Source organism: Solanum pennellii, chromosome 3 (assembly GCF_001406875.1).
Source record: "Solanum pennellii chromosome 3, SPENNV200".
NCBI classification, from domain to species: domain Eukaryota; kingdom Viridiplantae; phylum Streptophyta; class Magnoliopsida; order Solanales; family Solanaceae; genus Solanum; species Solanum pennellii.
In genome coordinates this window covers 55,000,539-55,012,464 of record NC_028639.1, presented here as the reverse complement: position 1 = coordinate 55,012,464, position 11,926 = coordinate 55,000,539, and the positions used below count along the sequence as shown (strand labels likewise).

Below are 11,926 nucleotides of genomic sequence, written 5' to 3'. Positions count from 1 at the left end.
CCCCCCCCCCCCCCCCCCCGGGGGGGTTGCGGAATCAAAACTGTCTCCAAGCTGGCAATGTTCATAAGGGTAGTCTTATTCTGGAAATGTCACTTGCCAGTGATGGATTCTCTTCAAGATGTAGTTGCTTTGGAAGATTCTCAGAATTGGTTTTTTGACTTTTTTGCTCCTTGGTATGCAGTATCTTAATACAAACCATAGTATATACAAGGCAGTGAACAAAGCAGAAAACGATAGCAATTCTCTCACACATGAAGCGCATAGGGCTGCCCATTTTCTACGAATGGACTTGGAGAAGGGTGGAATCCATCTTTGCTCTGGTACTTGACTTCTTACAACTGCTGTTTTTCTCGATAAATTGTTGTTGTTGCACTAATTTAAGAACCTTTGGTGGTTTCACAGAAAAACTGGATCGAGCTAATGAGCTTGCCATTGACATTATTCAGTTGTCTAGGGAGTAAGTGAGAATCGCCTCCTTGTTAGTCTTCCTATTTTTTATGAACTGATGGACCTTTTTGATGTTTTCTGTAATTTTCATGCTGTTGTTAAAAGAGATCACATGATGCTTGTTGGTCTAGAAGTTGGTTTTGTATTTGAAATGAGATTTACCCACTATTTCTTGCCCTCCTGTGTACTGTTTGTTTTATATCAATTGATATTTGAATCACAGCTTGATTCTTCAATTAAGTGGACTTATGCCATGGAACATTTGAATTTTGACTATATGTTGGATTCAGTCTGCTGAATCTTTACCAGTTATGCTATTCTAACTTAAATTTAATTTCTTGGGTGATTATGAAATTTAACATATTCCTAATGGAAAAAAATATATTCAGATTTTCACAGATTTGTAGTTGAGTTCAAGTGAGCACCCATACAGCACGTGCAACTTTTTTTTAGATGATTTACTGAACTAGCATTTGGAGAAACAACATTTGGTGTTTGACTGAGATTTTTTTGTTTCTTTTTAATTAATGTTTTCTTTAATTTGTTTATAACATTAACAAAGCTCGAATTTTTCAGGCTGAGTTTATGCTTCTAAATTTGCATAAGCAGAATAAAATAGGTGCTCAGTATTTTGCTTTTCAACTTTAACTCTTGAGTAATACCTTTGAAGGCCTCTAGCTGGTGAAGGGTCAAAAGGAGCCGTTCATCTCCTCCTTCCTTTTTTTCTTCCTTAATGACAGTACAATTTTTTCTCTTCTGTTCATTGTAAGTGGCAGTTATGGGACCAACGATGTAGTCTTTGCGAACTCACCTCTGGGTTATCTGTTGGAACAGGACTCGATTCAGCTCTTAATTTCATTTTGACTATTGTTCATTGCATAATGTATCAATTTTCCCTTTAATGTTTCTAGTCATGCAGCTCCGTATTACTGAATGAATGCTCATTTTCCTTTTTCGTTTTGTCAGGTATAATGAAAATATTATTACTGACCCAGGCCATGTGGATATATTTCCAGCTTCTAAGATCCCTAAAAAATTGCACCACCTTGTCAGCCCTATCTATCGTAACCTGCCAGGTTCATCTAAGGGATCTTGGGGGTTAAGAGATAAAACCAAAGAAAAGGGATTTCGCTTAGCAACTGAGTCAAGTACTCTGCAAGGCTTTCTTCAATGTGCACCAGATGCTGGGGTAACATTAAGCAACCTCGGATTTCTGTTAGTTATAACTTAATCCTGTTCAGAAAATTTTTAAATGGTTTTTAGAGCAATCAAAATTATGCATATCTACATTAGTACAGCAACTTCTTCCCTGTTCACTATCTCCTAGTGTCGGTAAACTAAATCATTAGCAGCTCAAGGTAAACCTCTTACATTAACATAGATAATCATGAATGACAGTCTTTGTAAAAAAAATATGGATGACAGTGGAAGCCTATTAAACATAATATCTATTTTAACGATTAATGGGTTTATGTATGGGAGTCTTGAATGACGAATTTAGACTTAGGAAAGGAAAAGAGAAGACCACCAAAGAAAAAAAAAATAATTAGGGCACCAATTCATGAATTGTGTATTAATTTTTAGACTTGGCAAATAATAAGAACAGAAAAGATGTGGACGATCCATTGCTTTGTGAAATTTTTCACTTTATTTCTACTAAGTGCAAGTACCTTGTTATTCCTTTCCTCATATAAACACCTTTCGACATCCAAAAGATTCCATCTAATCTCTCTATACATTGACAGGTTAAAAGGAGACTTTCAAACATTTATATTTCTCTCAACTGTTTTATCTTATTTGTTAATTTTCATGATCTTTCGTTCAAATACTGATGGGAAAAAAGAAAGAGCTTTATGTTCAATGACTGAATGATTTAGTGTATTTTTCTCATGATCTTGTCCAGGTCAGGAAGGTGGCATATGTTCAAGGAAATTCCGTTCCACATGCAAACCTTGAGGTTCTTGATAAGCTTATTGCAACTAGACACGAATTTGCACAGGTTGGTGTGTGGACACTTTTGGTCTAGCAAAGTGATTAGTTTTTGTTGAATTATGTTAAGTTCTCATCAAAAGAATGGAGTGATCTTTTCATAAAAAAACTCGAGCTATTAGAGAAAGGGCACTTCTAATTCTAAATTATTTAGTTCTAGAACAAGCCTCCTCATTTGTAGCCTGATTCTATTTTTTGGGCCTAGCATGTGGAGATTTTGTTTATCGGTAGCAGTAAGGATCCTACACCAAATCGATGCATGTTGTTTTTCTATGTTAAACTTTGTGACCATCTTATGTAAAAGTTTAAGTTGTTCGAGAAGGGACATTTTTAATTACCAATTTAGTTCTGAAACATTGTGTGAAATAAGAGAGTAAAGTTGATTTGAATCTTTGATGATAATGTAATACAAGATACAGTTATTTATTGGCGTGAGATACATTCCACAAAAGGTGATTTGATGATATAATGAAATACAAGACACACCTTTTTGTTGGTTTGATATACGTTCTATGTATCTGCATTTTAAATTTAATCAATGAGTGGCTAACTTAATATTAACACGTAATGTTGCTAAAGTCAAACATGTACCTGGAACTCATGGTAGAGGTACCAAGTTGAGTTTGCTTATTTTGAAAACATGTAAAGCAAATAGTCCAGTTGGTTGTTGAAAACTTTGCAGCAAACTCAGTTAAAAAAAAATCGCAGAATCTCATCAGAGAAGTCTAGTCGTTGGAATCTCGCTGGAAATGGCTGAAAAAGAGATGCGCCACTGAAAAATCACTGGAAAAGATATATAGTGCTGTTGAAACGGTCACTCCAAAGAGGCATGGTATTGCTGCAGCAGCCAGACTGGCAGTATAAGGTCGTAAGCCAGTAGGCGGAAGCTACTTTAGTCTCTACCAATATGATAGAGGTTCTGAGCCATATGGTCAAATAAGAAAATAAAGAAGATGGCCTAATGATAATGGAATTCATGAAAGACCTAATTTGAGATGTGAGATACATATATTCAGTTCATGAAAATCTAGCTTTTACCAAAAATATTCTAACATGCATCAGTTTCATTACAATTTGTAGTTGTGCATTTTTGTTTCAAAATAGAACTTCAAATTATACTGAGAGGTGATGGAATGTCCTTTAACCTTACCCTTTCCAAGTACATGGGTGAAGTCAGGGATATTATTTACACTTGTTGTATGCGTGAGTCTGTATGTACATTGGTAACAACCTTTGTGGATATTTTCTTTTTATTAGGCCCAAAATTCATTTCTTTACATGGTATCAGTGCATGTCGAGCTCCTGGGATCAGTAAGAAAAATTATCATCGCAGAATCTCATCAGAGAAGTCTAGTCGTTAGAATCTCGCTGGAAATCGCTGAAAAAGAGATGTGCCGCTAAAAAATCACTGGAAAAGATATATAGTGCTGTTGAAATGGTCACTCCAAAGAGGCATGGTATTGCTGGAGCAGCCAGACTGGCAGTATAAGGTCGTAAGCCAGTAGACGGAAGCTACTTTAGTCTCTACCAATATGATAGAGGTTCCGATGCCATGTGATCAAATAAGAAAATAATGAAGATGGCCTAATGATAATGAAATTCATGAAAGACCTAATTTTAGATGTGAGATACAATTCACATCTTATATTCAGTTCATGAAAATCTAGCTTTTACCAAAATTATTCTAACATGCATCAGTTTCATTACAAATTTTGTAGTTGTGCATTTTTGTTTCAAAGTAGAACTCCAAATTATATAGAGAGGTGATGGAATGTCCTTTAACCTTACCCTTTCCAAGTACAGGGGTGAAGTCAGGGATATTATTTACACTTGTATGCGTGAGTCTGTATTTACATAGGCAACAACCTTTGTGGATATTCTTTTTTAGGATGAGTTAGGCCCAAATTCATTTCTTTACATGGTATCAGTGCAAGTGCATGTGGAGCTCCTGGGATAAAATCTCCCCCCATTCATTATCAAATGGATTTTCCACATACTTGGCCCATGAAAAAGAATTAGGCCCGCACGTGAGGAGACGTGTTGAGAATACTATTAAATAATAAAAACTATTCTCTCTAATAGCTTAGAGATGATCACGCACTTCAACATGGTATTAGTAGTATCAAGCAGGCAAAGGTTCTAGGAATCAAATTTCACCGCCACCCATTATAAAAAAAAAATTGTGTTCTTGACCAATGAAAAAGAATCAGGTTCGGACATGAGGGAGCCTGTTGAGAATACAATTAAAAAGGATAACAGCTTACGCTTTTAGATGTGATGGTCACACATTTTAACTGAGGCTGGATATTCATCATAATTCCAGGGGAAAAAAATATATAACATGGGAACATGATGCAAAAAGGTACTATTGGAGTAGAAGACATCTTGACCTTCCCTTATAGTTTCCATAGGAATAGAAGCATAAGAAGATACGTAGTAAAATATCTTGTCACAATCTAAACAGGAAAGTAAGATGAATATTTCGGGGCAGAGATTGTAACTTATGATTGGCAATTTTGAATTTATATTTTCCTGATTCGACAAATCATTATTCCGTACTTTTTTTTCATCTTTGGTTCTAATTGAATTTCAAACGGAAGAAATCCAAAGATATTTTACAGCCAGATTACTCTCCTTGATTCTCACTATTCACTATTACTTCCACTTGTGCATTATTTTACTAAGCATCTTTCCCAAAAGAGAAAAAAGGAAGAAAAAAGAGACATTGTTGTCAATACTAATATGCCTTGCCCTTTTAATTTGCAGCTTATGGGGCATAAATCTTATGCTGAATTTGCTCTGCATTCTACTATGGCTGCATCTCCTGAAGTGGTCATGTCCTTTTTGCTTGAGATGAGCAAAGTAGTCAGACCCAAGGCTGATCAAGTATGTCGTGGGAGTAGATTTTACTTTATATGAATGAGACACTGATTATGTTATTCTGCAGGAGCTGTTTCAAGCTCTTCTAAATATTCATATGTTTGAGTAGGAATTTGAGACGATTCAGGATTTCAAGAGAGAGAATAGTGGTGATCAAGATGGAGGGTTGGATCCATGGGATGAGGCATACTTCACGTGGTTGATGAAGTCTGCAAAATACAAGTTGGACTCCTCGGTAAAGAGTTAAGCCTAATGGTTTTCTGTTATCTTTGCTGCCTCTTTGAGCTTTTATTATCAAGGTGTATCAATGCTCTTCTTACTCTGCATTCTTATTTTCGTGTATCCATAGATAGATGAGAACTTATTATTTATTTGATGATAGCTAATCAGGGATGAAAATTCATTGATTAAATTGAACTAAAGATGAAAACTAAAGCATGTTTCCCAGGCATTGAGAGGTCAGGGTCCTCCTGGAACTTAAAGCATTGAGATAATAACTTACTTTAAAAAGGATTTGTCCACATCCTTGTTCCTGCTTGAAGCAAATCTAGCACCACTGTTAGGGCCTCGCGCTTTGTCAAAGTGTAGTCTATTTCATGTGTAACTAACATAATTGAGTAAATTGGACTTGTTCTTGTATTCTTATTTTTGTTTTTCATGGAAATGTTACCTTTCATTTGTTGTTGGTGAAATTGGATGTAATTTTAAAATGAGGTGGACAGAGGAGAGAGCATACACTTGAAACTTTTAAGGTGTACTTATTTCCTGTTTCTGCTTACTTTTGTTGTAAATGGGTATTGCCATATAGACCTATACTATCGAGAAGTACTGATAGATTTCTGAGTCAGCTGACACATGAAGTGCAGAATGCTGCTCTAATGAAGACTTTTACATGCTCTGAAGGGTTTTTTCTATCTTGACAGAACTATTCTTGTCTTTCAATATTGCAGGTTATAGCATCATATTTTCCTTTACAACAGTGTATTGAAGGTTTGAAGGTTTTGGTTGAGTCACTATTTGGTGTGACCTTTCATGGAGTACCCCTTGCACCTGGTGAATCATGGCATCCTGATGTGATGAAGATAGTGTTACATCATCCTACTGAGGCAAGTTTAATATACTAGAAGTAGTGGTTGTCTTGTTATATTGTTACATATGTCATATTAACTATGAGATTACTGAATTCCCAGTTCTGACCTCTTCAAGAAATTCCTTTTCTTTCTTTATTTAGCTTTTTCCTTTTGAGATGATAAATTTGGTGTGGCAAAGGGGAAATCTCCTTTGTGATTGTTATTACTAATGCTATTTATTTACTGATCACCTATCAGTACATTGACATGAATCATTCTTTTTCTTTGCAATATTGACCTTTGGATGGCAAGAATGGACTAGTTATTTGGAATGTTGGCAGATTTAACTTAACTTTACCTTTGTTTTTTCTGTTGAGTTGATCATTTAATATCCTGATGCGCATTTGGCTCTTTTATTAATGTCCATTTAGTAGTAGTCTTAACATCCATCCACTTGAACTAGTTTATAACACGTGTTTTCAGGGAGACCTGGGGTACTTATACCTCGATCTAAAATCAAGAAAAGGTAAACATCCCATCTGTGCTCATTTTGCTATCCGAGGAGGGCGGCGAGTTTCTGAGACAGAATACCAACTTCCTGTATGTAAGAGCATTATTCTCTTTTTCTTCATATCAGTTTTTAATTATATGCTACACATTTAGTTTCTTGTGTCTCTGTGTAGCTATAGTAACTTATAAGTCTGAGGACTACAGAACCATGCTCTGTCAATCAGTCAACCTCTTTTAACATTGATTTTTCAACTACCTATTTATATTGGGTATGATGTGGTTATTGGGACTTAAATTTCACAATTCCCTGGAAATTGGTAAAAATTAAGTGTGCTTGCACCTGCCTAGCTTAAAACTGGACAATAATTCTGAAGGTCAACCAATAAGTTTATTATAGTATTTGGTTTTATTCTGATAGACCTCAAAATTTTCTTAAATGAAATGTTTGTTTCTACTTGCAAGTTGTGGATTTTGTGATTTTTACTTCCTCTGATCCTATTTATACGATGCATTTTCCTTTTTAGTGTGTCCCAAAAAGAATGATACTACCTTCCAATATTTACTACTACTACTACTAACAATTTAGCTTCAAACTTGCCCTTTTATACTCTTATGAGACAATTCTTTTAGACCACAAGTTCTAAAAGTAATTTCTTTCTTGAACTTTGTGCACAGTCAAACTACACCACATAAGATGAGATGGATGGAATACGTATTATTTTATTGTGTTTTCAAAGGTCACCCAGAGAAGTTGTTATTACTTTATGCTAATAGAAACTTGCTCCACTTAAAATTTTTGTTTGTACTTGTAAATTTTTAGGTTTCTATAATCTCAAGATAGTCTTTTATTATATTTTTTGTTGAAATGGTGAGGTATTATCAATAAAAGGTACCAAGATGGTAAAAAAAAAGTATAGGACTCGAGACAGATAAGAAACTACGGTACATATTGTACTACAACAAAGATGCAACTACTATCTTCCTCCTGACATTTCCAAGAAATCCATACACTGCTCCATACTTTCAATTTGCCTGCTATTACACCAGAAAAAAAGATTGTGCAAACAATTGTGCTTAGTTCTAGAGATAAAGGCTTTTTGTCCTTCAAAACAAGCTCTATTCCATTCCAACCATAGAGTCCAAAAAAATCATAGAGGAATAGTGATCCTGATTTGTTTCAAGTTTTTTGAATTCCCTATCCCTGCCAGCACTCCAGCAGACCCCTCCTGCTATTAGGTGTTGTCCAAGAAACACCACCAGATACTGAGGAATAGATCCCAGCACTGCCTGGACCCATTTTCATTGGAGAAACAAATGTTCTATTGGTTCCTGATCTCTTCACACAAATAACACCTGTTAACAATAGAAAAACCTCTCTTCTGGAGATTATTCTCAGCTATGAAAGCTTCAAAGGCTGTAATCCAATCAAAGCATGCCACCTTTGGTGGGAGCTTTATCTTCCAAATTATCTTCCAGGGCCAATTAAGTTCCCAACAGTCTGATTGCCTCATCAAAATTCTGTAACAGTTGTCAATTGAGAACTTATAATTCTGCCCTTATCTAGGATTCCCTTCTGTTCTGATCTGTAACTCAATCTAGCTGTTCCAACATCTGACAGAAACAATCAACTTCCCAGTCATTCAAGTTTTCTATAAAATATACTTGCTAGCCTGAACTTGAATGAAATTCAGCTATAGTACCACTCTTATTGATGGAGAAACTGTATATCACTGGAAATATGATCTTTAAGCTTTCATACCCTGTCCAGATATCTTAGATCAACCTAACGTCTTCAGCATTTCCCACTTCTATTTTAATATGTGACCGAGACTCAACCCACAACCTGTTAATGTTTCTCCAAATCCATCCCCTCAAAGTCGAATGTGAGTTTCAGGAAAAGGCCTCCAACCATCTCTTTTTTTTACCATAGACAGCTTCAATTATCTTCTTCCAGAATGCTTGATCTTCTGAATTATATTCCCACAACCACTTGAAAATCAAATTCTTGTTGTGCATCTTCATATTTTTTATTCCCATGCCTCCCCCCTTTCTGTCCCTCATAACCTTCTCCCATTTAACCAGATGAAACTTCCTGTGTTTGGCATTCTCCTCCCAGAAGAACTGATTCCTTAAATGCATATATCATGCTAGAGTCTGCTTTATGCTCATTGCTTCATGGATACTGTGGATCGTTGCAGTAATTCTATTGTATTTTTCCTAGTTATTGAAAATGATCTGTGCATGCTAACTATTTTACCTAGGAGTTATTGAAAATGATCTATGCATGTTAACTATTTTACCTAGTAGGAGTAATTGAAAATGATCTGTGCATGTTAATTTGTAGGTTGTAGCGCTTGTTTGCAATTTCTCTGGGTCGAGTTTGGCTCCGGTGAGGCTTAACCATTCTGAAGTAGAAACACTTTTCCATGAGTTTGGGCATGCTCTACATTCATTGCTTTCAAGAACGGTACTAGTTTTATTCTGATTCTATTTGCTAGTGGTTTTCACTTGTGCTTTGAAATCATAATCGAGTTAACTTGATGGCTGGCTACCTGTGCAGGAATACCAACACTTTTCCGGTACGAGGGTGGTTCTTGATTTTGCTGAAACGCCTTCAAACCTATTTGAGTGAGCCAAATTCAATATCTTTGATCCATAACTTTCATCAGCAATGAAGAAAATGTTCAGATGCACACTGCTCATTTGATCATCTGCTGTTTATTTACCTTTTCTTTCTTGTGATATCATCATCATTAGATTTGGCACGAAATGGAAAAGTCTTTTAATTCTAGTTCAGGTTAATCCACCACTATTATGCAATATACATGCTATTTATTCAATCTTCAGGATAAATACTCATGTTAGTGCTGTCTTATCAGTTATTACTAAAGCTTTTTAACTGTTGTTGATCCATAGGTCCTATGCCTGGGATTATCGGGTGTTAAAGACGTTTGCTAAACACTACTCAACTGGTGATATTATTCCCAAAGAACTTGTAGAATCAATGGTGGGAGCTAAAAAGATGTTTGCTGCAACTGAATTGCAACGCCAGGTATGTTTTACGGGCCCCTTCCTAGTTAACTCTTTTTATAAGCATTTCTTCAGTTCCACTTTATCAAACTTGAGGCAGGAATTTTGACCTATGCAACTTTCTCATTTATGCAGATTCTCTATGCACTAGTTGATCAAACACTCTTTGGGGAGCAGCCATCCACGGGGATAGATACGATGGCAATTGTTGCAGATTTAAAAAGACAACATACAAGTTGGACTCATGTGGATGGAACACATTGGCATACCCGATTCAGTCACCTTACAAACTATGGCGCAGGTATCAGAACATTATAGTTTATTGACTCATGTTTGTGATAGTTGCCTGTATATGTGAGAGAATATTGCACTATTTTTTGTCTGATATACCATCTGCACACCTACTGTTTGGCTATTGAGGCATAAATTACTAGAAATGCATGATTCATAGTTGGTGCTCCAATCAGGACATTTTTATCAACTTAATACTAAGAGCTAAAGTCTGTCTTGAAAAGCGAACTAAGTGATAGATTGGTTGCTTGATAGATGTGGTATTCCTCTATAATTTGTTGTGCGATTCTGAGAACTCAGTTGTAGTTAGAGACAGTGATGGGGCTAGTTAAAGTTTTGGCAAGATGTTATGGTGGGTGGTATTTTCGTTTTTGCCTTTTCTTCTAAGTGGTTAGATTATGTATTCTCCTTTTCTGGACGTCAATTCTTCGCTCTTAGAGACCTCTGCAATCTTATCGAAAGGGGATTCAATTGATGAACCAACATTTTGAGATGCCACGTCTTATTATATCAATTAACATGTTTTTGTAATAAAATGATGTCCATAAAGGTTTTGTTCCCTAAAAGCCAATAGTTGACATAGAAAATTCCTGCTTCATATAGTGTAATGGAGAACTGTGGAAATAGCAGATGTAAGAATTTTCTATTCCATAACATACAACCCTTTTATTTTCAACTTGTTCTAGTTGTAGAGTTCTGTTCTTAAAAGATGTACATGCAGAAGAATTTAGTTTAGAGTGTAATAAATAATTACCTTTTCCAGAAGGCAGAGCAACATTTGTATTAGATATTTGTGAAGATTTTGTGTCTTCATTGTTATTTGACTTATTTCTTTTTAATAAACATTGCATTTGGAATGTTTGGTTTTGAATGTCTGGATTTTTTCAATTCTTTTTGAGAATAGTAACAGTAAGGATTTTGTCAATTCTTTTTTGAGAATGGTAGCAGTAAGGATTTTGTCATTTTTTTTTTGAGAATAATAATAACAGTAAGGATTTTATCAGTTCTACGGTAGCTTATATCCATTGTATTTTTAGTTTTGCTCAGTGCCCTTGCTCAGAAAATGGTCCAATTACTTTTGCCTTGTGCAGGTTATTATAGCTACTTGTATGCAAAATGCTTTGCCACGAGTATCTGGCAAAGGATGTGCCAAGAGGATCCTTTATCATTGGACACTGGTTTGGCTTTAAGAACAAAATTCTTGCAGCATGGAGGAGCCAAAGATCCAGCTGATATACTGAATGATCTTGCTGGGAGTGGCATTGTAAGGAGTTGCCATGGGGGAATAATACCGGACATTACAAGCCTTTGCAAGGAAATGGAACTCTTGAAATGCTAAAACGAGTTCTAACCCCCGCATTGAGAAAACGTATTCCCTCCCCTGTACTAAACCATGAAGAGGCCATGTAGTTGTGAGTTGGAGTTGATTTTAAAAGAAGCTTTCCATCGTAATAACAACTGAATAGCGCTGATATGGTGATTTCATCATGGCCAGCATGTCATTCTTTAAGATGGCGTTCAGAGAAAACATCTCATGGCCAGAGTATTTATTGAGCAATTCTTCGGAGAGACTACTTATGTGCATTTTGATTGATTTTTGCTTAATTTGGATAGTGTTTTTATAATCTGATAAAACTGAAGAGATGTAATGATGCTAGGAGTATATCAACAACATATCCAGTGTAATCTCACAAAAGTGGAGTTTGAGA

The 11,926-nt window shown here is 35.7% G+C and overlaps 1 protein-coding gene across 5 annotated transcripts in view; it reads left to right on the top strand.

The window, feature by feature from the left end:
* Positions 1-11,926, top strand: part of LOC107015509 (mitochondrial intermediate peptidase, mitochondrial) — a 16,743-nt gene extending 4,817 nt beyond the window's left edge. For 4 of the 5 annotated variants that reach the window (XM_015215812.2, XM_015215810.2, XM_027915694.1 and 1 more), the window contains 13 exons: positions 182-320; positions 403-457; positions 1,414-1,636; positions 2,351-2,446; positions 5,203-5,322; positions 5,426-5,551; positions 6,267-6,422; positions 6,870-6,986; positions 9,241-9,363; positions 9,457-9,524; positions 9,813-9,948; positions 10,062-10,227; positions 11,309-11,926. In XM_015215812.2, coding sequence (XP_015071298.1) covers positions 182-320; positions 403-457; positions 1,414-1,636; positions 2,351-2,446; positions 5,203-5,322; positions 5,426-5,551; positions 6,267-6,422; positions 6,870-6,986; positions 9,241-9,363; positions 9,457-9,524; positions 9,813-9,948; positions 10,062-10,227; positions 11,309-11,556 — 1,773 coding nt within the window. In that variant the 3' untranslated portion in view covers positions 11,557-11,926. Of the gene's footprint in view, positions 1-181; positions 321-402; positions 462-1,413; positions 1,637-2,350; positions 2,447-5,202; positions 5,323-5,425; positions 5,552-6,266; positions 6,423-6,869; positions 6,987-9,240; positions 9,364-9,456; positions 9,525-9,812; positions 9,949-10,061; positions 10,228-11,308 lie in introns of all 5 variants that reach the window. The other variant, XM_015215813.2, reaches the window with a different exon arrangement.